This window comes from Eptatretus burgeri, chromosome 4 (assembly GCF_056783735.1).
Source record: "Eptatretus burgeri isolate ZD-2024b chromosome 4, Ebu_testis_v1, whole genome shotgun sequence".
NCBI classification, from domain to species: domain Eukaryota; kingdom Metazoa; phylum Chordata; class Myxini; order Myxiniformes; family Myxinidae; genus Eptatretus; species Eptatretus burgeri.
The window spans coordinates 119,953,502-119,980,961 of NC_140964.1; the positions used below are offsets into that span (position 1 = coordinate 119,953,502).

General features: G+C 46.9%; 1 protein-coding gene across 3 annotated transcripts in view; it reads right to left on the minus strand.

The window, feature by feature from the left end:
• Window positions 1-27,460, minus strand: part of YTHDC1 (YTH N6-methyladenosine RNA binding protein C1) — a 100,184-nt gene that overhangs the window by 44,101 nt on the left and 28,623 nt on the right. The window contains exons 4-8 of one of the 3 annotated variants that reach the window (XM_085879888.1): window positions 22,797-22,922; window positions 13,282-13,345; window positions 10,175-10,264; window positions 9,695-9,751; window positions 8,279-8,355 (exon numbers count right to left, since the gene is read on the minus strand). In XM_085879888.1, the coding sequence (XP_085736014.1) occupies window positions 8,279-8,355; window positions 9,695-9,751; window positions 10,175-10,264; window positions 13,282-13,345; window positions 22,797-22,922 (414 nt within the window). The remainder of the gene's footprint in view (window positions 1-8,278; window positions 8,356-9,694; window positions 9,752-10,174; window positions 10,265-13,281; window positions 13,346-22,796; window positions 22,923-27,460) is intronic. The other 2 variants (XM_085879889.1, XM_085879891.1) reach the window with 2 other exon arrangements.

The window sequence follows — 27,460 nt, forward strand, 5'->3', positions numbered from 1 at the left end:
TGGATGCCTTTACGGGAGAGGAAATTCGGATCAGGAGAGGCTCACGCCCCTTTTTGCCCGACCAATGGCTAAACGTCGGGTGGTGTGGCCCCGCCCCCAAGCGCGATGCATGTGGACTCCTTTTCGGAGGGAATTCTGATCAGGAGAGGCTCACGCCTCTTTTTGCCCCACCAATGGCTGAACATCGGGTGGCGTGGCCCCGCCTCCAAGCGAGTTTTGATCCGCGAATTAGCATACACGCTCCTCCTCTGGTCTATAAAGACGCGAGCACAAGGCGACTCGCGCGTGTCGTGCCGAGTGTTGAGTTGGGTTGTGCTGAGCTGTGCGGTGCTGTGCTGGCTGGGCTGGCCGAGTCAAGACGAAGGTTGTCGCTGAGGTTGTCGTTGCCGGGTCGAGGGACGAGTCGCGGAGTGAAGCAGGGATGCGGAAGAGGACTCGGGGGAGAGAGTTCGCCGTAGTCGGCGCGGTCACGAGACCCCGCCAGCGGGACGGAGCGTCCGCCACTCCCCTCTCCCGACTCCGAGCATCAACAATCCCCCCCTCCCCCATCCGCGCTGAGATAGCGCCGGTAACCCCATCCGTTCCCCAACCCAACCATGGTGCCGACCAACACGTGACTGCGCAATGCATGCCAAAGGAGCTCACCGACCATACCAGCGGCACGGAGTCAGGCGCGTTACACGGACATTGCGGCGAGCCCGCCATTGCGCCATGAGGGCGCGGGTAAGACCCCTTCGGTCTCATGGACCTGGCCGATCACCCAGGTCCCATGTTCATTTGGTCCACAGACCTGTCTGGCTCCTTGCCTGTGAGGGTGGCTTGTATTTTCTTTGCTTTTGGTGTAAATGTGTGTGTGTGTGGCTCCAGTCTATTAAGTAAACCCGAATAAGTGCTTGTACATTGCTTTATTCGGTTGTAGCTCTGCGTTGCTTTCATTGCTTTGACTGTTATATGTGCATTTTTGTATGGCTGTGAATACGTGCTTGCCGTGTGTGTGTGTGTGTGTGTGTGTGTGTGTGTGTGTGTGTGTGTGTGTGTGTGTGTGTGTGTGTGTGTGTGTGTGTGTGTGTGTGTGTGTGTGTGAGATAAACTACTTGCTTGTCGAACTGTTTCCCGTTTCGTTTGCGTCCTTTCCTTTGTTTGAAAGTTCCATCTTGCATCACGTAAGGGATTGGTAGTGAGTGTCGACACCCAATAAATAATCACGAAACGTCGAGGTCAACGATAACTCCGCTCGGTTATCCCTGCAGCACGGAACGAGCCGCTTAAGCGGTTCGTGTCCGGAGTCGACCTGCGGCGTGGTAAAACTCCTCGGTACGCTACCCACGCGGGTACTTAGGTATATCGACATTCGGCGATTCACCTTCACCCTATTTCGCGCGGGTAGAATGCGGACTGGATTGAACCCCCATGTTAAACCCCCACCCATGACTATCTCCTGGCGGTAGTTCCAAGAGGGTCACGACTGAATTGTCCGTTCCGGTGGGAGATGCGTCGCGATTTGAGTTACATGGCTGATCGCACGCCAGGCGGGCGAAATTCGTAACACTTGTGTACAGGAGTGTGGGATTCAAATCCACCTCGGTCTCCAACTAAATTTACGGGGATCGGACCAGGGGTGTGCGAAGCAACCCCCCCCCCCACTCCCCATTCCCCCCAAATTACGAGCGAGCCAAATTTAATCCCTCACGAGAAATAAGATGGCATTTCAAGGCGAGCGGGTGCCGGGGGTAGAAATGTATATGTGCAGTAATGTACAATCCATGGCCCGGGATGGTTCTTTTTTATGACTCCACCGCTAATTACAATCCGTGGGGGAGCTCACCCTCATTTACTGAGCACGAACTTTGCCGGCAAACGGAGTCGCAAGATGGCGGCGCGGCACGAGTGGTGAGCAGGCCGCTATTAATGGTGCAACAAACGGCACAACACGAGGTGAGTGCTTTCAATCACTGCTTCAAACCACGTGGTCATGGCAGGCGGACATTGGCGGGCTTCGGACACAATTGGAAGAGAAATGGCAAACAAAGCTGGCAGAAATAAAAAAAAAAAATGCGCGCGATTTGATGGACGATATGGATGCGCACAAGAAGGCATTCAAGAGCGATATGCGAGGCCTGCAGGCGGGCATAAGGGCAATTGCGTGTGTGCAACGAAACAAGGATAAGGGAGACACAAATAAAAATGGAGACTCGGGGAGTAAAACAGACAAAGATCCAGGAAGAAACTAATAGACACAAAGAGACAACAGAAATAAAATGTACAGACACGCGGGAGATGGAAACGGTAGGGGAGAGTCTGCACAATAAAGACGGGGTTAAAGACGAGCACACACACATTAAGGTAGTGGAGGACCATGAGGGGGAGCTGGCGGACTGTTTTGGGACCCGGTGCAAGCAGCCGGATAGCCTCCTTCAGGAACGGAGGGAGACGCTATTCTCCCTTGAAGCGAGTCACGACCAGGTGGGTTCGGTCGTGTCGAGCGAGTTTGAGGAGGCGAGTGCTGTGGACAGGTGCACGGAAAGCTTGGGGGGTACAGAGGCCCCGGAACCCCTTGTGGCACTAATCCCCAGTGTGATTGTCCTGGTGTGTGTGGTGAAAGGTGTGAGTGCGATCCCGTGTGTGAGTGGTGTGGTTGCGAGTGAGCCGGAGTGCATGCCCCCCAGCACACCGTGTGTGAGTGGAACCATGTTTGCGAGTGAAACAGCATGCGTGAGTGAATGGCCGAGTGCAAGGGAGACCGTGTGTGTGAAAGAGCGTTATGCAAGGGAGATGACGGTCGGCATGCGGGAGCACGCAGCCGTGTCTCCCGGTGTGAGTGTAATGGGGCGGTGTGTGAGCGTCGTGACACGCAGGTGTGCGTGGGTGGAACGGAGATGACGACAGAGGGACAAGGGCCGAGTAGTGGCCGTAGCTGTATTGGGGACCGCGCCGGGTTTACCCAGCGGCGAGCGCGAGGTTCGGGCCGTGCAGTGCACGAGGCCGCCACGTGCGCGCTTGCGGGAGTAAAGCCCGGTCCGTAAACGCCAGCGGTGGATGTTGCCGATCCCGTGGACGGACAAAAGGGTAGGCTGGATGACGGATTTGGACCGGAAGGGTTCTCCACGCGAGTGTGTGTGAAGCTCCAACGGGCAGAGCACATGTGTTTGCGTGGGGAACCCCTCGAAACGCGAGGCTTGTTTTTTTTAATGCGCAGGGTGACGTCATGGCTGCACGTGGGTTTGGAATCCGGCAGGAGGGTGAATCCCTGCCGGATGGTGCCGTCCAGGAGGGACGAGGTACGCAAAGCGCGAACGGCCGCCATGATGTCACGTAAAAGAGAGCAGGTTGCTAGTTGCCGCGCTGGTGCTGCGCGAATAGAAAAAGGAAAAAGCAGGCCTCGCTTTCGGGTGAACAGGATTCCCTGGGCAAGGGGTGGAAGATCCCCTTGGCCTGGGCAAAGGATGATCAGTAGTTAGGGGGAAGGGTAAGGGTAAGCTTAGCTTGACTGGCTTCATGGGGCAGCGGTAAGTCCTCATGGGGCCCGTGGAATGGATTAGGTAGAGGGATGCAGTGAGATTTAGGAAGGGAAATGGAAAACAATATTTGAGGACAGTGACAGAGTGTGGATGTGTATAGGGGACGTAGCTTAGCTACGTAGTGTTAAAAGGAACATGCTAATAGTTTAAGGGACGACGTGGGAGCACGAGTTAGTTAGGGGATTTAGTGAGCAGGATGGCAGAGTTCAGCGATGGAGTGAAACGGAATGGAAAATGTACATGGTGAGTGAGTGAGGCCAGCGGGTGTGAGTGAATGGAGTGAGGGTGGAATGCATGGTGCGATGAGTGATTGGGGGGAGGAGTGATTCCCGCCCAAGGGACCCCGGGGTCAGTATAATGTGAGTTAGGGGGTTAGTCAAATTGACAAAATGGAGGTCGTTTTGCTGTTGGTGGGAATGTAGGCTCGAAACCCGTTTGGAGGGGTGCAGGAGCCCTGTTGACGGGCTGGGAGCATGGCTACGTACGGTGAGTATCGCTGAGTGGGTACCCCGGGCACCAGGCTAGTAGGCCAAGGGTCCATGGGGGCCCCGGATAGCGTAGTGGGCACGGGTGCGCCCGCATGATGCAGGGGCCCGGGGCGACATTGGCCGCGTGGGCAGTGTCGTGGGCATGGGTGACCCACGGAAAGGGGCCCGGGAAGCCAGCCTGCCACATGAGCGTTTCAGGGGAGTTGCCATGGAGGGCACTCCCCGGTGTTTAGGGAGCTGGTAGGCTCGGAGGCAGTGTAGTGGCAGGGGGTGCCATCGTTGGGGAATCGGCAGAGGGTAGTTCCTGCCAAGGGAGCCACGCGGCCCAGCCGTGAGACCGTGTGAGGGCACGGGAAGAAAATTGGGGGGCATGGCCCGAAAATTGCGAGGACACCAACGTAGGCGACGGGAATCTGGGTTGTTAGAAACAATAGATTAAGCGAGAGGCGCTTGTTGGAAGCCCGGGGCAGTTTAAAAGTTAAATGGTTAGGGTAGATAGGAAGTGTACCCCTCCGCACCATCCATCCCTTCGCTCTCGTTGTGGGCCACTGGACCCACTTTGGGTTAGATCGCTGAAGTCCGAGGAGGTCATCCTGAGGCTTAGATTGGGCCTCGACACAGGACGCTAGCTCTCCCTCATTCCCCTCCAGGAAGGGAACGTAGGGGTTGGGAGTAGGCTCGGTGACAGGATAGGTTAGCCGAACAAAGACGATAAAGGGGGTTAGGGGACGAGTTATAGTCGTGGGGAAGTGAAAGTAAAAATAAAAAAATAAAAAAAAAGTTGGGGCTAAATTGGGTTTTACAAATTAAGGGGGTGGGTATGGACAGAGACAGGCAAAGGCGAGAGGTTGGGAGGGAGACAGTCGGTCGGTCCGAGCCCGCCTTCTGAGTGGCCAGCACCACCGCACTTCCTCCACTAACCTCCATCTCAAGGCAAGGTGCCGGCAACTTCATCTGCTGGTGTTTTGCTGCAAGGCCTGTGCCGGTCGGATTGTCTACCAGCTGATTACTTCAAGGCCTGTGCCGGCCGGATCGTCTGCCAGCTGTTTACTGCAAGGCCTGTGCCGGCCATGTCATTGGCTGGCTGTTTTTGCTTCAAGGCCTGTGCCGGTCGGATCGTCCGCCGGCTGTGTTTGCTGCAGCGGCCCTGTACACCTTTGCCATCCATGCCTACTGCCTTCGTCATCTTTTGCCCCCATTCTGTTTTGCATTTTCCCCCCCCCCCCTTGTTCATTGCCATGTGCGCCAGGATTGTCGTGCAGTTTGCGAGGACTGCCCTGTTGGCAGCTACAACACTGGCCTGTAGTGGCGGCCCGTGCACAATGTTTGCGTCCATCCATCCATCCATCCATCCATCCATCGTGTTCATTGCGTGTGCCACTTGAGCTGGCACGGAGACTGCGTTTGAGCAGCTCATGCACTGTTATGTTCACTGCATCCATGTTAAAAGGGGAGGGTCCTGGACTGCGTTTGAGCAGCCAGCCACATTCCCTGTCACCTGCATTACTTGAGCCAGAGACTGCATGCGAGCAGCCTGGCTCCCTGTTGACTTTTGTTTTTCTCCCTGCAGAGTCCATTGATCCTGGGCCATGGTTAGTGTAAATTTTTTAAGTTAAGTTGTACTGTAAATATGGGTGCGCCCCCGGCATGTCTGTCTTAGCGCCGGCAATTTTATTGAAGTCGTCTGAATGAGTGGGTTTGTTTAGTTAGTTACTCAGCCCGTAGGTTATTTATTTTGGGGACACGAATACACTGAATGTCGCACTCAGGGACCCGAAGGTAAAACGTACTAGGGGAGAACTACACATGATGGCACACGAAAATTTGACGACTCGGGACGAGTCTGAAAAAAGGGGAGGGGGTAGTGTTACGGCTGTGGAAATTTGCAATACACCAGAAAGGTCCTCAGGTTAGATATATCGATAAGTTCACGTGTTCGTCCACACCTGTTGTTTAGAGGGAATATGTGTGATTCATCCGGGCTGCGACGCTTTGAGTTAGCCATTTTTTTCTCTATCGTTATTTTGGACCAATAAGCCCGCCAACAACTCAAACACCACCACCTTCGCCTCTTCACCTCCACAACTCCACCCCGCTAACATCGCTTCACCGCCATTCTCAAACGACACCCCCCAACAACCAAACTACCACAGCAAACCCCCCACCACCTTTGCCTTTCTCCTTCCACAACCATCAACCACACCACCAGTCAACACCGAACGTCGTGCTGTCCAGGGCCCGTTCGGTAATTGTTGCCGAACGAGTCGAGCCACGAGTACAAATGGATGCCTTTACGGGAGAGGGAATTCGGATCAGGAGAGGCTCATGCCCCTTTTTGCCCGACCAATGGCTGAACGTCGGGTGGAGTCACCCCTCCTCCATGCGCGTTTTGATCCGCGAATTAGCATACACGCTCCTCCTCCGGTCTATAAAGACGCGAGCACAAGGCGACTCATGCGCGTCATGCCGAGTGTTGTGTTGGGTTGTGCTGAGCTGTGTGGTGCTGTGCTGGCTGGGCTGGTCGAGTAAAGACGAAGGACGGCGTTGAGGTTGTCATTGCCGGGTCGAGGGACGAGTCGCGGAGTGAAGCAGGGATGCGGAAGAGGACTCGGGGTGAGAGTTCGCCGGAGTCGGTGCGGTCCCGAGCGTCCCCTCTCCTGACATCTCCACCATTCCCCTCTCCAGACCCCGAGCATCAACAATTCCCCCCCCCACCCCCATCCGCGCTGAGATAGCGCCGGTAACCCCGTCCGTTCCCCAACCCAACCGTGGTGCCGACCAACACGTGCCTGCGCAACGCACGCCAAAGGAGCTCACCGACCATACCAGGGGCACGGAGTCAGGCACGTTACACGGACATTGCGGCTAGCCCGCCATTGCGCCACGGGTAAGACCCCTTCGGTCTCGTGGACCTGGCCGATCACCCAGGTCCCACGTTCATTTGGTCCACGGACCTGTCTTCCTCCTTGCCTGTGAGGATGGCTTGTATTTTCTTTGCTTTTGGTGTGTGTGTGTGTGTGTGTGTGTGTGTGTGTGTGTGTGTGTGTGTGTGTGTGTGTGTGTGTGTGTGTGTGTGTGTGTGTGTGTGTGTGTGTGTGTGTGTGTGTGTGTGTGTGTGGCACCAGTCTATTAAGTAAACCTGTATAAGTGCTTGTACATTGCTATATTCGGTTGTAGCTCTGCGTTGCTTTCATTGCTTTGACTGTTATATGTGCATTTTTGTATGGCTGTGAATATGTGCTTGCCCTGTGTGTGTGTGTGTGTGTGTGTGTGTGTGTGTGTGTGTGTGTGTGTGTGTGTGTGTGTGTGTGTGTGTGTGTGTGTGTGTGTGTGTGTGTGTGTGTGTGTGTGTGTGTGTGTGTGTGTGTGTGTGTGTGAAATAAACTACTTGCTTGTCGAACTGTTTCCCGTTTCGTTTGCGTCCTTTCCTTTGTTTGAAGGTTCCATCTTGCATCACGTAAGGGATTGGTAGTAGGTGTGGACACCAAATAAATAATCACGAAACGTCGAGGTCGACGATAACTCCACTCGGTTATCCCTGCAGCACGGAACTAGCCGCTTAAGTGGTTCGTGTCCGGAGTCGACCTGCGGCGTGGTACAATTCCTCGGTACGCTACCCGCGCGGTTACTCAGGTATATCGACATTCGGTGATTCACCCCATTTCGCGTGGGTAGAATGCGGCTGGGTTGTGGTGAGGTTAAACCCCCACCCGTGACTAGCTCCTGGCGGTAGTTCCAATAAGGTCACGACTGAATTGTACGTTCCGGTGGGCGATGCGTCGCGATTTGAGTTACGTGGGCGATCGCACGCCGGGCGGACCAGAATTCGTAACAATATAAACAGATGCATAAAAGAGAGTTGACTTGTGAAGAAGTATTTCAAGGTGGAATCAATAACAGATGCTGTGGAGATATCAGTCCAATCCTTTTGAGAGAGGACAGCTTGCCTGAAGTCCCTAAAATGTAGCCTGGGTGACAACCAGATTTTGTTGGCGTTGAGGTCGTTCTCCAACAAGAGACAAAGAGATCAGGGCTTTGAGATAAGTGGTGAGGTAAGCAAAGTTTACACAAGTGAAATAGACAACCTACATCAGGTTTTGAGGATAATTTGAAGGCTTTATATTTTAAATGAAAGTTCTGGTTACAAAAATAAATCGGTTTCCCTAATTTGACAACAAAAACCTCAAAGCCAAAATAATCATGTAAAACCACCAAAAAATAAAATGTTATATTAGTAAAGAAGATGATCAGTTTCCCAAAACACTCACATACCCTAGCCTTGGCCAGCGTCACATTCTCATAATTGTTGCTCTTCATGAGGAAGTAGCGTGCTGCACGGAAGTCGACACCTGTGACAAAGAAAAGATAATCCATGAAAACCCACAAGTATATCAAAATTACGAAAGGAACAAGCATAGAAAGACAAAAAAGATCAAGTGACCAATAATATAATAGAATGAGGGGAAAAGGTATTACAATATAAGGTTTCAGGTGGTGGTTGGAGAGGGGTGAGGGTGTTGAGCGATTAGAAATTTCAGCCATTTTCACGATCATAAAATGTGAAAGGGGGTGGAGTGACGAATAACTCGTATATTGCTCTTCACACCAGGGAAGCGAGACAGAGGGTTGACATTAAATTCAAGGATGTTAGAACAAATAGCGAACATCAGTGATGGGAAGAATGACTGAAAGGCAAATACAAGAACAGACCATTAAGAATTCAAGAAAAGAAGGCCGACAGACTTGTGGGTGTGAGAAGGGGTGGGGAGTGGGGTGGAGAAGACGAGCACCTGAACAGGAATTGCATTTGTAATGACCTCACTAAAGCAAAGACGACAATCGAACAAAATCGGCCAGAAAAAAATTAAAAATATTCAACACGACTGCGTCAATGGATATTTCTCCGTCCGTCTCAGACGTCAACCCGCTGTTATGTTCGATCTCAAATAAAAGGTGACAAGAAAAAAAAAATCAAGGTTATATGAGAGAGAAAGCATGAGACATAAAGGAGATACAAGTAGATGATAGACAACATCAGATGCTTCCAACTCGAGTTATGGTCTGCAAAATGATTTTCAAAAGGCACATGACCTTTGACGTGTTGAACCAAAAAAAAACGCAAGCAGTTCATATTTGTAGTATACTTCTGCCAAATTTGGTTGAAATCTCTTCAGTAGTTCAGAAGTTTTTGCGGTAACAAAGATTTTCAATCAAAGGACACATGGCCTTTGACCTTTGACCTTTTTAGCCCAAAATCGAATCATTCAATCTCTGTATTACTTTCTATACTTGTACCAAGTTTAGTAAAAGTCCATCCAGTGAGTCACAGGTTATTGTGGTAACAATGATTTTAAATTAAAGATCACATGACCTTCTACCTTTGACCCTTTTAACCAAAAATGGAATCATTCAATCTCTGTATTACTTTCTATACTTGCACCAAGTTTATTAAAATCCTTTCAGTGATTCACAGGTTATTGTGGTAACAGGTTTTCAATTAAAGGGCACATGACCTTCAACCTTTCAGTTCATCTTTGTAATACAGTCCATACTTTTGCGAAGTTTGGTTGAAATCTCTTTGGTGATTCACAAGTTATCATGGGAACAAAAAACTGGAAACGGACAGACAACCCGAAAACACGCCTCCGGGCCTTCGGCTGTGGAGGCAAAAAATTTGATCTGGGTTACCTCTCTCCACTGCATGTACAGCTGACGGTAATTTTTCTTTCGTTTTCTCATCATCGTCTGAGGTTCAGAAAAAAAAAAAAAAAAATCAAAGACAAAAAGACCACAAAAAAAAAAAAACGAGAAAGAGCAATCAGATTGCAGACCCTCGCCAGGACTTGTTTTGTGTGGTTTTATAGTATGTACTTTATAGACGAACTCGCATTCTATTTGTACATACTTTACAGCCGTATTCGCATTCTAATTGTACATACTTTAAAGAGGCACTTGGTTGGAAAAAAAAATAAAATAAAAAATATAACATGCAATACTGGCTACCACCAGATGGCGTTTGTGGCCTATATTAGCACATTATGTGTGGACGGACAGACAGAGAGACAGACAGACAGAACCCAATGCAATACCCTCTCCTCTGGCGAGGGCAAAAAAAAAAAATCGACTATTCAAAGGGATTTATGGCTATAAAAGTATATTGTTTGTTACCGGTCACAGAGGAGATTGAAGGAGACCGAGAAGAACGATCATAAACAATGGGAGAGATTCCTCGCTGTGAAGAAACTTCAGGAAGATCATCTGTGTGCATGCATGTAAATTACTCTCCGAAGCTGTGCATTGCTCATTCTTGCCAGGCTGAAGTAGATTTAGGATCAACAATAACTGTTGCAAATGCATCACAGGTAATTAATTGCATCTTAATGTAGTAGCAACCATTGTAATCAGATCCCAGCATTGCAATCAGGTTTACAAACGACCAAGGGATGTGGAGGCAGGGGGCAGGGTTTGGACAAGAACAAAGATGAAAGGAGGAAAAACAAAAATGAGTAACATTAGCCTGGAGAGGAACAAAATAGGAAAGAATCAGAGCCTGTTGGGGACAGTGTGAATGTGCTTGGGTGAGCACACAAGGCAGTGATGGACAGCGCTCTCCTCTAATATTGCATTCTTCCAGTAACCACTTCGTTTGAAATTCCAAAATCTAGACCGACTGCACGCCTCAACCCTTATTCTTCGCTTCTCCAGTCTATGGAACCACTTTCCAAGAGGCTGTTCTGTCTCACTCTTCTCTCCAAGGCTTAAAGCAAGCAGTGTGCCACCATCTCTCGGTATCCCCAATTCTGTCCCCAATGATCATTAATATCCACAATAACCTTTTCTCACCAAACCATCTTACTTGCTAGTTTCAGCATTTCCTCCCCTCATTCCCTTTGATGTTTGTACCACTGTCAGATCTACCTTGCTCTTCCATGAACCTCGTTCCTGCAAAAATAAAAAAGGTCTGGAGTGAGGAAGACAAGACAACACACAGAATGGCAATACCGCAAACAGGAGAATAACGGAACAAATGAATGGCGGTGTGTGACCAGCCTGGACTGTAAAAAGGTGAGCAGGTGAGGGCTGCTTGAAGAACACATGTGACTGACAGTTGCTTGGGGAGCAGAGGTGGGAGAGAGCAGGAGGAGCAAGTCCAGATGCAAGATTGTACAAACCAAAATAAATAAATAAATAAATAAGAGAGTCCACCAACTTGTTGCTGGAATAAGTCATAGTCCATGGAATTTACCTCTTCCAGTGGTAAAGAAGGCCCCATCTTTGACAGGCTCAAGATGAGCATGGTGGGAAACAGGAGCACCAGACCAGTAGGAAGCCACACTCCATGGAGCTCCATTTGAAAGAATGATGATGCCTTTGCTCTACGGAGTACACCGTACTGAGCACAGAGCTCAGTGCATCTGAGGAATGCCTCAGCTCAACAAAAATACTCAGATGGTGACTAGCCTTTGATGCCAGTTTGGTGGTATGATCCTTCCATGAAATATTACGACAGATAGTGAATGGGCAAGGAGTTCCAAGGATTGCACCTATTCCTATGCCCGTTGAGAGAAGTGAATAGGATAGCTTGATTGCCAATTCTTGTATAAAAATGGTGCGCGTGTAGGACTTGCTGGTGTTAAACCTCATGTTTTAAGTAAATGATCAGTGGCTTATTGTGTCCAGTTCTGATAAAGGAGATTCAGCAATGGCCAGCCTTTCACAAAAAAAAAAATTAAAAATGCAATCGGGCTACAGAGTGGAGTCATTGGTAATATGCCAGATATTTCACAGATAATTTTGGATATACATCAATAATAATGTCTGTCATTAGACACTTTGTGAAATCTTCGCTTGAAGGGAAATATCATGGAAAAGGATCCCATCAAGGGCCGTCTGCAGCTTTCCCTCAGAGGAAATTAGACAACCACTTCAGTAAGGAGTCCTTCAACACCAAGGATTACAACTTAGAAATTGAAGCTGGACATTAAAAGTGTGAAAGGCTAGATAGATATCCAGAGGTATGGCCCCAACCTCCTGCTTGGGGCTCAGGGCATCAACCCATTGCTGTGTCAGTCGGAGTAACATATCCAGGGTGAGATGGCCTAATCAGACGCTAAACTATTTGGCAGTGCGAGTTAGAGAAGAGATAGTGCCTGAGTTCGGCTACAATAGTAGACTCTGTTACCTTGAGGACTGATAGGTCTGTAGTTGAGGGAATCAGTTTTGTGACCTTTCTTCCAGAGAGCGATACTTGCAACTTTCCAAGATATAGGAAGTTGCCCATCCAAGAAGGACCTGTGAAGGAAAGATGAGAGAAGGTAACGTGGGAATGAAGCACAGTTCCTGATGATTACAACTGTTATGCCATCAGGACCAGTTGCTGAAAAGGTGTTGAGATGGGTCAGAAAACTCTTCACTGTGACAGGGGGGAGGTGAACCCGATGTCGTGAACATTCTGTAATAGGGAAAGGGTGGGTACATGAAGGGACAGATTGGGCACCTCAGCCTTTTGAGTGAAAATACAGTTCAAAAAGCGTGCTTATTCTTGAGCAGTGTCCTCCTTTAGTTAGGAGGGAGGGAATGGAAGGGGAATGTGCATCAGATACGGACCCGATGAGATCCCACCAGGCTTCGAGTATGGTGAGAGGCTGGATAATTTGGTGAGCTTGACATTGGGCACTAGCTCTTCATAGGACAGATGGACAATGGATACCAGCTGTGTGGAGGAAGCTATTAGGAAGGTTGGCCTACCAGGAAGAAAATGTTTTCTTGCGATGGCATCGCCACATGCATTAGTACATCAGGATAACGAAAGACAGAAAAGTTGTGGTCGCCACAACAGCTCGAATGGTCATCATGAAAAGCCTTTGACATGTTGGGTCCAGATCATACGGTGATAATAAAGAATGCCTCACACCTTTTGCATGATAATAATCGTGAACACCCAATGTGCCTGCCACTGGAATCTCAAAACAGCGATTCCGCTCGGAGTTGGGATTTAATACAATTCTAGATGTGAAGCATAAAAATCCTTCCTTTAAATATATAAAAAAAATATTTTGCAGAAGAATCTTTAAAAGGTGTGAAATGAATGATGTTGATTTTGCCAAAAATAGTCATCCATTATCCCATGATTGGTGTCGGGAAACACAACTTGAATAATTACTGTATGTTCATTTATTCAGCGATGTACAACTTCCATCACAAGACGACATATACTGACATTACAATTCAATGCATAGTTCTCCAAATTTAAGTGAACACAGCATCTCTCTCACCACTGAAGGAAGTCTCAGTGGCTTCACTTCTTGTATCAAATCCCTCTTTCTCACTGCTTTCCCCCTAAAGGAGGAAATAATGTAAAATATTATGAAAAGGGAGGCAAAGGGGGAAATCACAATGAAGTCGTGTTGAAGTATTCCAAAAAATGTTTGTACAAAGCAGCATTGAGACATGATAAGTATAGAATTACAATCATATAAAATACTAGCAGGGATACTTTGTGTTCCATGGTGCTGTTTTAATGTTGTTGGCATTTTGAAGAAATCAAATTTTGGTTTGCTTTTCTATTTCTATTTTTGTGGGGGCCCAAAACACTTCCTTCCACCCACTGAGGAATGATGTCAGAATCATTTAATAGTACCTTTCACATTAGCTGCAAAGGCTTAGACACGAGAGAGCAATTAATATATATATATATATATATATATATATATATATATATATATATATATATATATATATATATATATATATATATATATATATATATATATGTATGTGTGGGGGTAGGAGGGGGAGTTAGATATTACCATAGAACAGATAGGAATGTACAGAATAGCATGGGCCGTTTCCGAGTAGATAGACATCTTGATGTACATGTAGGGAAACATCAGCTTAAGAATTGTCTTGTTTGCATGTACAGCATACAGGGGGTGTTGGTGGTAATAATTAGTTGGTGATTATGGTTGTGGATCATTGATTTTTCTTTACTCATTAATTCATTAATTATTTTTATTTTGTGAATATTTGTAATAAAGCAAACATGTGAACTCTACTAGCCAATCAGTTGCATCCTTCCAGAGAAGCAATCAATGCAATGAATGCTGGAAGGCAAGTACAAACAAGAGCTCGTCATCACGACATGTTAGAAGCTCACGCGCCTTCACTTGCAAGCCTTTTCTCATCCTTATCCACGAGTCACTCAACACATCACCATTTAATAGTGACTTTTGTTCGACATTACCAAGAGTATTGAGCGAAGTGGATTTCGTTCGTTGTCTTCGTCGTCGTGGTTGTTTAGCCAAACAAACGAGTCTCTTATGCTTGCCATCTTCAACGCCATTTTAAAGCTGCAGCAGCTCAACTCCAATAAATCCTTCCTTCTTCACTAACCGCTGGAGAGACGACGAAGGAGTAATCATAAGCCGGACTTATTTACAACACGTCATTGCATTTTAAATGCGAGTGAGATTTATTTTGTTTGAGTTTAAGCATGATCATAACCAGTATATTGAAAGTAATAATGACCACGTTGTTCAGGAAATTGTGTGTATAACCTCTATGTCAACCTCTACCGGGGGCACCAGGAGACTTGGCACAAAAGAGGCAAGGGCAGAGCTATGAACACCTCCAGAGGAGTGGAGCAATGGATCGCCTGGGAGGGGCGGAGTCATAGACACCTCCCAAAGGGGCGAAGCGTTGCCGAGGGAGAGGAGAGTGAGGAGCCAAATCAGCAGTTGGAGGTCTGAGTCTGATGACAAGAGGAAAAATAGTTGGTCTGAGGAGGAGATGGCTGAGGAAAACGTCGAGGTCTGGTCTGAGGGGAACAGGGCAGTTGGTCGGAGAACTGAGGAGTTTGGAGGAGAATGGAGAACTGGAGAGTTTGTGAGGAGAATTGTCTCTGAGGAGAGGAGGTCGTCCTGCTTGCCTGCCTGTCTTCATCCTGTGCAAGTTTGAACGCCTTTGCCCATTTTGTTGTTCCTGCCTTGCACAGTTTCATCAACCTGCCCGTCGTCTGCTCGCCTTGTCATCGTCGTCCTCATCCCCCATCACCTGCTCGTCCCCGCTGCCACCAGAGCCGAGTCCCCTGGTTTTAGTACCCTTCCTGTCTGTGACTCAGTCTGGAGTGAGGAGCCTTAGTTTCTTGGGGTGCCTTTTACCTCATTGTACATAATAATTTATCGATTTTGTGTCCCCTATTCTTCCCCACCACAACCCGCCGTCTCCTCCGTCACATTCAATCATGCCTAGTTCTTTATATTATTGTGCTTCGGGAAATAAACTGTCGGGTTTAAAAGCTGTAAGGTTTACGCGTCTCTACTCCTGAGCTGCACCCATGTTGTCCATTAATTCGGAAAGTCTTCTCAGGAGTTAAGCCGCTTGGACATCACGGGATTTTAACCTCCCGCCATGACGAGCTCGACGTTACAATATATTGTTGCAGTCCTGTGAAATCGACGCTCCTCAAGGCAAATGCATAAAACATATAGTGGTCCCCAGGAAGTTATTTCATTAGTATTTGTTCTCGTTATCCCTTCTCTCATGTCTAGTGGGTACATGGGACAAAATGCCTTGTGAGGGCTTTTAGTTTCATCTTTAATTCCATTCACTATCCCTATGTCTATTTAAATTTCCTTTGCTGCACACACGATCCTCTCTTCACACATGCATGCAACCACAGACTGCATATAGCAACAGGGACAGCCTCATTCACATATGCCACCAAAATCCCATTCAAACCGCGCGCCATTCCCCAATGGACACTTCATTTCAACCTTCTCTGTACTCGAACCACAATGCTACAACCTTCACATGACCACCACAATACCTCCCAAAAAATCCCCACAATAACCAATGCTCACCATCCTCACCACAACTACTACAAACAATTCAACCACCTCATCACAACCGCTTCAACCTCCTCACTACAAATGCTACGAAACGCCACAACGACGGTCAGGACCCCGGACGCCTACCACTGTCCTTTAAGAATATCAGGGAACCATAAACGCCACCGACCATGGCAGATGCTTGTGTTTGGAACATATTGGCATGTTGCGAGAAGCACAAGTATGAGCTGGAATCCGTTGAATGTCGTCTGAATAGCCCTGGCCGCTCCACTCAATCACAACCCCCTTTGGTAACCAGCGTAAAGGTAAAGTTCAGCACGCCAAACATCATGGCGGCCTCAGACCACAGCAAGGTTACCCAGAAAACGCCTGAAGACCCCCAGACAGCAAGGTAGCCGAGGAGCGCCTGATGAAGGATACAATTAAATAATGCCGTAAATTATGTTCAAAAGGTGTGTTTTAATGAACCCAAACACCCAATTTCAACTCTTGCATTTCCTTGGAGTTTTCTTAGTATGCTTGCAAAGTTTCAGGAAGCTAGGTTTTGTGGTTTTGGAGTCATGGAGGAGACACACACACTGACACACTGACACACACATTGCCTTTTATTTGTATAGATATATTCGTTTTAGCACCATCTCTCAATGGTGAAGAATTGCTTTAAAAATTCCAGTAAATGGATGCAGGTCATCAAAATCTTATCAATTCAACCATATCACACACCCAATCTGTCCAGAAAATTTAGTTTGAATCCAACCATAAAACTTTTTGAGATATCCTGCTCAGAAAGATAGAGACAGGGGTGAAACAATCCTCCTTCAACCTTCGGTGGTGGGATGAACAAGGACGTGTTGAAAAGTAATTCCTCAAATTCCTTCTCTCCAAAACAGGTAAAGATATTTGAATGCACATCTGTTTCGTGATTCCGACACTTTATATCTCAGTGCTATGTCACCAAGATGGCAGCATGACATCGTCAGTGATGTGAAGCATGAAGTGATGGAGATGAGGTGGAATGATTGACTGGAGACAAGATGACTGATGGGTGAGCCATTATGACCAGGAGATTAAGACAGTCGATGGAGTACCACCACAAAGGAACATTGGCCACCAACTTGGCTCCATCAGATTTTCATCTCTTCCCCAAACTAAAAGAACACCTTCGAGAAGAACATTTTTCTTCCGACGACAATGTCAAGGCCGCTGTGAAGCGCTAGTTAAGTCAGCAGGATGCGTGGTTCTTTCACTTTGGTTTCATAAAACTACTCGAAGGTTGGCAGAAATATGTGGACCACATTGATTATGTTGAGAAATAAATAAGCACCATGGTAGAATAAAGATTGATGTTAGTATCTGTCTTTCATTCAATTATGCCAGACATGAAATCCGAGCCGTATCCCTGGACATATCACGTGCTTTTGACACAGTCTGGCACCCTGCCCACCAAACTCTCTTCCTATGGTATCCAAGGCCATCTCCACTCATGGCTCGCAGACTTCTCCTGTCGCAGTCAACGTGTGGCCCTAAATGGAGTTCTTTCATCCCCTCTTCCTGTCCAGGCTGGAGTTCCTCAAGGTTGCATTCTGGACCCTGTTCTTTTTCAGGTTTTCATTAATGATCTCTCCAACTCACTGGAAAATCCTCTATATCTCTTTGCTGATGACTCCACCCTCTGCCGTACCATCGGTCATCCCTCAGAACGACAAGCAGCAGCTTCTTCGCTCACTGCAAATCTGGATAAAATCACAAACTGGTCCAACACGTGGAACATGTCTTTCAATCCGGACAAATCTCACACTCTCACTATGTCTCTCCAAAAGGACCGTTTAGAACCACCCCGCCCCCCCCCCCATCTACATTCTCAACAACAATCCTCTGGAAGAAGTCCTTTCTTTCAAGCTTCTGGGTCTCACTATCTGCCATGATCTTTCCTGGGAAAGTCACATTTCCAACCTGGCCTCCAAAGCCAGTCGCCGACTGGAAATCCTCCGTCATGCAAAGTCCTTCCTTCGGCCCACCTGAGCTCCTGACCACTTACAAAGCTTTCCTCTGCAGCCTGATGGAGTAATGCTCTCCCCTCTGGGCTGGTGCTCCTGCCACCCACCTTTCTCGGCTTCACGCTGTGGAAACCAAGGCATTTCGGATCATAGGCATCTCCCGCAATGAGGCTGAGACTTTGGGCCTCTCACTCATTCACCGCAGGTTGGTTGGTGGTCTTTCTCTCTTCTACCATCTGCTCTCCAGCCTCGCACCCCCCCCCCCGCTCTCTCTACGATTTGCCCCCACCACATTTCTGCAAGGTGCTCAAGGTCCGCCAATAACCCCCTTCTGGTAAAACTACCAAAATCAAGAATCACTGCTCACCTTCACTCTTTCATTCTATTCCTCTTTTTCCGCACCTTTGGAATAAACTCCCACACCATCTTCAATCCCATTCTTCCCTCCAGGCCTTCAAAACAGCTGTTCACCACCATCTCTTATCATCCAAATCCTCGATCTTTTCTACCCCCGATAATCCAACCAAACCCACCTTCCTCAAATTCCTTACTTTCCTTCCTGAAAGTCCCTGTAATGTCCATATTGCATACCCCGTGTTCCCCACCCCTATCCCTTCCACAGATCTCCGAATGTCTCTGTTCCCCACTGTTTTGTCCTTCCCACTCCCGCCCCTTTTGTCTCATGCCATCCCTCCCCTTGCTGTGAGCCTCGACAATGTATACAAAACAAATATATATATATATTGTTGTGGTTGACGAAATTCACAAACCACCATTCAGGTCCCTTAGGTGAGATATCTCTGTAAGTATATGTGTAGTTAGGCCCAAACCCATTGTTTAGAGGGAATAAATGTCATTCATTCGGGCTGCGACCCTTCAGGATAGCCGTTTTTCTTTTACTATCTTTATTTTGGACCAGCCGCCATTACTACCACCACCAACCACGTCTCAACAGCCATCACACAACAACCACCAACCGCAACGCCGCTTCACAACCACAGCCACGACGTTTACCGTCACAACTCGCCCTCGCAACCATCGCATCACCACCATTCCCGCGCCACTTGTGGGCACCGATACTGGACTCGTGCAGGGCGCGCACCGAGCAGCGGGTGCAGAGGCACAGCCTTTCCGAAGAAAACGGATCAAAAACGACTCACGCCCACTTCTGTTCCGTCCTATCGGCGAGCGTGGGGCGATTTGGCCCCGCCTCCAGGTGCGTTGGAGTAATATCGCTATATGCAAATTCATGGATCAAAAAGCATTCACGCCCACTTTTCCTCGGTCCAATGGGGAGCCAGTTAGAGGTGAAGGGTCGGAGGTAAAGGGTCGAAGATGAAGGAGCGAAGCCACGGGGCATATAAGGGGCCGCGTTCGTCAGTCAAGGCAGTTAAGAGTTCGGAGTCAGTGAAGAGTTGGGACGAGTCAAGAGAGGAGTCGGAGAAGGCGGTTGGACGGAGCTGTGGAGAGGTGGCGGCGGCGAAGGCGGTCGAGGGGGTGCTCGTGTCAGAGTCGGGGAGCTGCGGAGGGGAGAGGCCAGCAACGCGACCAAGGTCGTGGTGGAGACGCTCGTCGCGGGACCCGAGACAGGGAGACATCCTCCTTCCCCCGAGCATCAACAACCCCCTCCTGTTTCCCCCCGCACTGAGATAGTGCGAGAAGGGGGCCCCGTTTCCCACCCCATACCAGGCAGTCCCAGCGAGGCCCGCGGAGTCGGGGCGCCAGCGCCATTTTGCGGCTCATCACCAGACGGGTAGGCCCGACGCGGTCTCGGCCCCAGGCCCACCTGCCCCCCTCATCCTTGAGGGTGGTCCTTTTCTTTTGCTTTGAGTGTATGTGTTGTCGGCGCCGTCTGTGAAGTAAAACTGTATAAGTGTTGCCGTGTGCTCGGTAGTCTGTTAGATCTGCATTGTTGCATCTGCTTTTTGTGTATTATTGTGTTTCTTCTTCTATTACATTTGCTTTTGGTGTAATTGTATATGTGTGCTTTCTGTTCATCGCGAAATAAATGTGCTTTATGTTGAACTGTTTCTCCCGTTTCGCTTCGTCTTTTCCTTTATTGAATCTCCATCTTACTTCACGTAAAGGGTTGGTCGTGGGCTAAAACGCCCGATAATTAATCGAACCGTCCAGGTTGACGATAACACCGCTCGGTTATCCCGATAGTACGGAACGGGTCGCTTAAAGTGGCCCGTGTCCGAAGTCGACCTGCGGCGAGGTGCGGTCGCCCGGTCTACCCTCCGTGTGGGTACTTAGGTAGGTCGAATTTGGCGAGCAACCCTATCCCACGCGGGGGGCCGATTGGCACGATCTTGGTGAGGCCGAAAGGCCCACCCGTGACTAGTTCCCGGCGTTAGTCCGAGAGGGTCACGACGGGATTGTCCGTCCGGTGGGCGACGTGCCGCGATTCGAGTTACGTGGCCGTTCGCACGCGAATCTGCGACAATATATATTTATATATATATACATATATATATATATATATATATATATATATATATATATATATATATATATATATATATATATATATATATATATATATATATATATTGGTTCACGAGTCAGTAAGTGACCACTATATTCGTTATGGGTGTGTGTTGAAGAGTCGATCTAGTCTACCCTAATTATCAGTATTTCCGTCGATATGTTTGTCTGTCTATGTACGTCTGTTCGGTCCAGTGCTCCGTTAATACAATGGCGATTTTGATGAAACTTGGTTGGTAGGTTCATACCATGACCTAGTTGTGTGAAAATGAGAACCGTTGCTATGGACCCATCCGTTGCCCAGCAACGGACCTTTGAAATTTTCAAAAAAATCTCAAAAATTATTTTTTCAAAAATCAAAAATCGGGCCACGAGCGACTGTGGGCAGTACATTCAGCCATATTGTCAAACATTTCCAGCCGGATCGTATGAAAACTGTCGGAGAAGATGGAATTTGAATGAACCCTGGTCGAAAACAATAAAAAAAGTTCGTTATATCTCGGAGACCATGAGTCAGATATACATGAAACTGGTATGGTAGGTTCATGGTATGTCCTAGTTATGTGTGAGAAAGAACCGTTGCCATGGATGCTTTTGTTGGCTAGTAATGGCTGAAAAACGACTAAATTCGACTTGATCGACTACCCATGTCCGCCTACCGGCTTGTCTGTCTGTCTGTCTGTCTGTCTGTCTGTCTGTCTGTGCCGAGCATAGCTCCATGGGTTTTGATCCGATCCTGATAAAATTTTGGTGGGAGGTTTATATCATGATCTCGTTGTGTTATCCTGAGAATGGGCGTGCTGCACCCATTATGCGAAGAGCCACGCCCAAAAAAATGTGTTTTTAGGGGGTAGCCGATTTCAAGTTACATCTTCTCCGAGGGGGTTTGTCGAATCTGGCAGGGGTTTCGGTATTTGGTTAGCCCAATGGCACCTGCATAGCCCCACGGAGCTCGATTTTTCATTTTCGTCCGAAGGTCAAGGTCACAAGGTCACGAACTTAGAAAATGTCAAAAAAAAATCAATAAATTGGACATCGAGCTCCTCGGGTTTTCAACTGTTTCGAATGAAAGTTGGTATGCAAGTAGTGCTCTTCGAGTACTAAAACTTTCATCATTGACGTTTTTCCCGATTCCCGCCAGTTTGCCCGTGGCGTCCCCTCGAAGGTCAAAAAATTAAAAATGCGAACCGTGTACATTGCTCGTGAACCATCGCCATCTCCAGACTTGTATCTTTTTTTTTCTATGAAAGTATTTCTGTTTTTTTTTTCTGTGAAATGTATCGTTTTGCGAATTTGAAGCTAAAAATACATAGACCTGTTTTTTTAGAAAAAGAACAGGAGGAATTACTTTTCAGCACACCCTAGTAATTTACCGATCCGGCAGTTCAAGTTCACATAAAGAAATACACGGTAAGCTTCTTCGGCAGAGTGGCGACACGATGGAAAGGGGCATGGTCTGGTGGTTGCGAAGCCATGAAATGGTGAAAGTGCCTTTGTCTTGCAAACAAATGTGTATTGATGGTATTCCATCAAAACAATGAAATCTCCATTCCTGTCACCAGCCCAAAACTCAATACTGCAAACCGTCAAATGTCACGGGTTTTGACCAATCACGGGGAAACATGTTCAGATTTAGTTATCGCAGAATTTCATTTCGGCCAAACGTAGTTTTTGAGTTGAGACGAGTCATCGGTTGCGTCCGCGAGTCCGATTACCTCCCATTACAAGCCTTTTGTTGATTCTCGCGCACCGTAAATTGGCGTAATCAGTCCGGCATATGGAAATTAATGCAGGTTTAACTCGGAGGGCGGTAGAGCACATACCTCCACCACCCAACACCTGATCCATGAGAACATATCGGGCCCAATGAATTTTTGAAATATCATGCTATGTATCGTTTTTGACCCTATCTCTCAATGGTGAAGAATCACTTTAAAAACTTAAATAATTATTTTATCCCAATTCGGATTCGGATCTTCACCAAAATCAAATCAATTTGTCTTCGTCACACCCAACCTATTCACCAAATCCATACACAACTTTTTGAGATATCGTGATTGATATATATATATATATATATATATATATATATATATATATATATATATATATATATATATAAATATATAAAGCATAAACCACTCATAACCCACTGGATTAAGCAAGATGAAAAGTGGTGGCTGTACTCTGTGTGTATGGGAACATTCTATGAAGCTGGGATGGCAACCTCCAACTTAGGTTTTTACTTTTCTGTTAAAGTGGTGAGTATTATCAAAGGAAGGAGAATTATCATACCTGCTAATGCACTCCTGCAACCCAAGATAGAATAGCTTGAAAACTGGATGTTATCACTAAAAAAAATAATCAAACTCCCAAAATTTAGGGCAAAATGCATCCAAATAAGCAATTGGGACCAAGTTTCTGAATGATGATCAAACCCCAAACAATGAAAAATACCTCCCGCTCTTGTGAGGTCTTTCCCTCTGAGCGAGTCTCCGTTTCCAACTCTGCCTCTTCTTCTGGTATCAACAAGAGCAGCTGATCCTCTGAAGGAACTGCGTGGCGACGTTCTGTCCACTTATCCTGAAAAAGAAAGAGAAAGAAAGAAAGAAAGATGAAAATCTAACAATAGACTGATAAACAACAAAAACAAGCCGGTAGGTGGACATGGGTAGTAACCTGACACGATGGGCCCGTTCGATGGGGAATGACCTGAGGATTAAGCACAAGAAAATTCATGATTCTAGCTCCAAGGGTGCTGCAGATTGTTTTTCGTTAAAATACCCCCACATTTAGAGGTTTTTCGGCCGTTGCTAGGCAACGGAGAGGTCCATTGCAACGGTTCTTTCTCACACATAACTAGGAAATACCATGAACCTACTATACCAGTTTCATGTATATCTGAATCATAGTCTCTGAGATATAACGAACTTCGTTTTTTTATTGTTTTCGACCAGGGTTCATTCAAAGTCTATCTTCTCCGACAGTTTTCATAGGATCCGGCTGGAAATTTTTGACAATATGGCTGAATGTACTGCCCACAGTTGCTCGTGGCCCGATTTTTGATTTTCGAGAAAATAATTTTTTTATGATTTTTCTAAAATTTCAAAGTCCCGTTGCTAGGCAAGGGTGGTGTCCATAGCAACGGTTCTCATTTGCACACAACTTGGTCATGGTATGAACCTACCAACCAAGTTTCATCGAAATTGCCATTTTAAATACTGATAATAAGGGGAGAACAAATTTCAAAAAAAAATTTTTCCACTAGATCGACTACCCAATATTGACAAGCTGGACATTATTGAACAATGCCACGATAGGTATAATTGAGTTAGTGGAAGCTTTTGAGGAAGCCCCACCGCAAAAAAACTATCTCTTCGGTCAAAATTGACCAAATTAAATCAGATTTTTTTTATATGTTGTACTTATGGACATTACGCACAGCTTCTAGGAAATGAAATCGCGAGGAAAAAAATGTTCAAGTGGGCGTGGGACGCCTCTCACACAAAAAGACACAACTAGACAATGCTATCTAGCTTGTGTCCAAGTTTCATCAAGAACGCATCAAACGTCACGGAGCTATGCTCTGGAGAGAGTTACAAACAGACAGACAGACACAACGAAAATAGTGGTCACTGCTGGCACCCGCGAACCAACTGCTGGCACCCACGAACCAACAACCAATTCACATGGCATGGTAAGAGACAACACCTTGTAAAAGCTTGAGACAAAGCTTTTATAACTCAATAATCTATATTATTCACATCACTTAGTACAAAAGTAACGTTACGTTACGTTACAACTCAAAAAGTTATAGATGGATTCGGAAAAAAAACTTGCTGGAGAGTTTTGGTGTGTACCAAGGATAAATTTATTAGATTTTTGTGAGGATCCGGATCGTATCATTTTTAAAGGGATTTTTTACCATTCAGAGATAGGGCCAAAACGATATACTGCTGGACCCCGTTATTCATGGATTCACTATTCGGAGACCCCGTTTATTCGAGAGTTAAAAAGTGTGACCTTCTCCGACATTCAGCATCCCCACCCAACTATATATATTTTTTAACACTTCAGGACTGGTCTCCCATATCCACCTGGGAAACTGGATATCAGCCAACATCACAGCATTACATAACTAGAAGGGCACTCGGAGCACAGACATCCACCACGTAATGCCTGATCCACGAGAACATAGGCCCAATCAATACATTTTTGAAATATCATGCTTTGTATCGTTTTTGCCCCAATCTCTCAATGGTGAAGAATCACTTAAAAAAAAAAAAACTATCAGATCTGGATTCGGATCTTCACCAATATTGAATCAATTCTTCCTTGTCACACACCCAACATGTCCACAAATTTCATCCAAATCCATCCACAACCTTGAGATATTGTGCTCCATATCGCTTTTCGCCCCATCTCTCAATGGTGAAGAATCACTTTTTTTAAATTCTAGTAATCGGATCTGGATCTTCACCAAAATCTAATCAGTCCGTCTTTGTCACACACTCAACCTGTCCACAAAATTCCATCCAGATCCGTCCACAACCTTTTGAGATATCCTTTACACAAACAGACAGAATGGGGTGAAAACATAACCTCCTTCATCTTCGGTGGCAGAGATAAAAAGGTGAAAAAAAAAAAACGGATCTCCTCAACTACAGCCCAATGAGCTTACTGTACTTCCAATCATCAGCAAGGTCATGGAATCCATCATCACAGTTGACATAAAATCATTCCTCTTCTCCAACAGCCTCAATCTCAGATTATCAATTCGGATTCAGACCTGGTCACTCTACCTTGGATATGCTGCTTGTATTCTCCCAATGGTGGAGGCCCTCAATATCAGACATAAGATCAGGGCAGTCTCTCTGGACAAATCTCGAGCTTCCGATACAGTCTAGCCAGTGTGACCACTCCTTGGCTTTTTTCACAATATCTTGGCTATTCGTTGTTCACCTTGGCGTCGTAGTTTTCTTGACGTATAGTTTTTCTATGATAATCGCTTTTCCGAAACCTTGTGAATTCTTGGCTTTTTTCATGAGCTCACCTTGGCATTTATGAAAATGAGGAGTGGTCATACCGAGTCTGGCATCCTGCCTTGTTCTCCAAACTGTCTGCCTATTGAACCCAAAACCAACTGCACTCTTGGATTACTGACTTCCTCCACTCTCATAGTCAATGTGTGGCGTTCAAAGCCAATCCGCCGTAACCGAATTTTACCGAAGTGATGAAGTCAGCCAAATAATGCCGGGAAAAAAGGACTGTGTGGTGGTCAGGAATGAACATGGAAAAGACAAAATTCAAAAGCGCCTGGTACTAAACAATCTCAAGGAACTGTTTCAGAAATTTCACCTCCTCTCCCTGTCAAGGCTGGAGTACCCCCAATGTACTGTTCTTGGCCCCATATTATTCCTAATTTTCATCAATGATCTCTCCAAATCTCTGGAAAATCCTCTTTATCTCTTTGCTGATGACTCCTCTCATCCTTCTGACAGACAAGCAGCAGACTCTTCTCTCTCACCAGGTCTTGACAAAAATCACAAACTGGTCAAATGCAATTTTGCTTCTGTATCCATATTGTCCACCCTTTGCATTTTCCCTTATCCCTCATTGTAACCAGCATCCATTGTTTTTCCATCTATTTCTCCCTCCACCCTGATGTTCTCTTAGTTATGTTGTGTCCTGATTTGTTCTGTGTAATTGCTCTTCCATGAGCCAAGACCATGTTAAAAAAAAGTTAATTTTTTTTAAATTTTTATCAACATGATGCCCCGACATTCGTTGCATTTTTCAGGAACATATCCCCCGCAAATAGCAGGGTAAGACAGTATAGCAAGATATTTCAAAAATTTATGGATATTTTCAGACAAAACATGGTGGACAGGTTGGGTGTGTGACGAGGACAAATTGAATCGATTTTGGTGAAGATCCGAATCCAGATTTAGACAGGAGAAGTTTTCAATTGCTCCGTGATTCTTCACCATTGAGAGATGGGACCAAAAACGATATTGTGACTGAAATGGCCTTGGTATGCTACTAAATATAGGATTAGCTCAGATCCCCCATTAAATGCATGTTTAGCCAGGTTGTTCGGTAATTTGATGTTACGTGTGTCAGGAGGTGTTACAGGCTGTTATTTGTTTGTGCAGTGGTGGTGTGCCGAGAGGCTCTTCTTCTTCTTCCTTCAGATGTTCCAGACAATAGCCTCCGCCCAGCGCGCTGAGATGGGGAGTGGCCTATAAGAGGAAGTGAAACTGAAGGGAGGAGCCTGTGGGCTTCAAGGAGAGCAGAAAGAAGGAAAGACAGTGGTGATTCTGAAGGGAGAGGAAACTGAACCTGAGGGTTAGGTGGCAATCTGCTTCGAGAGGACCTGGCTGCTGTGTGAGTCTGGAGTCGGGTTTGAGGCGTGCGCCAGGAAGGCAAGAGAGAAACGATGAGTGTGGAGGCAAGATCTGCTGGATGAGCAGTTGGCTTTGAGGCGTGCTCGGGCTTGGAAGCGAGCAGAAAAAGGAAAGGCAGTGGTGATTCTGCCAGGAGAGAAACTGAACCTGAGCGCGCCGGGTCTGCCTTCTGTGGCCTGGAGAAGTGAGCCAGGGCCGAAGGAAAGGCAGGGAAAGGACTGCATGAGGTCTGTCTGCCCTCGGCTGGATGAGAGACGACTGGTGGGAGTCATGATCTGCTGTGTAGGGGACGGCTGTGTCTGTCTGCGATCTGCTTCGTGAAGGAGGCCTGGTGAACAGGCAAGGCCTGGACTTGTATGCTGGACCTTGTGAGAAACCAGCTGAAACCCATCATCGACCTGACGGTCTGGTACAGTCGACCTCGCGGGGTCTGAACGCGCGGAGGCCGCATGCGTGGGCGGTGCGACAAAGGAGGACGAGCGCCATCTTGCCACGTGGCGTGCTCGAGCTTGGGGCTCGAATCCGTGGACATCGGCTTGTTACGAGCCACATTCGTGCTTTTGACACTTTCCTCTCGTCCATGAAACGTCACCAAGTACTCTGTCTTGTCTGCATGCTGTCCGTGTCTTGTCTGCATGTCGTTTAAGGCTTATCTCGTTAGGGACCTCTTGGAAACCCGTAATCCGTATCTCCCTAGTTAAAAACGGATTATAG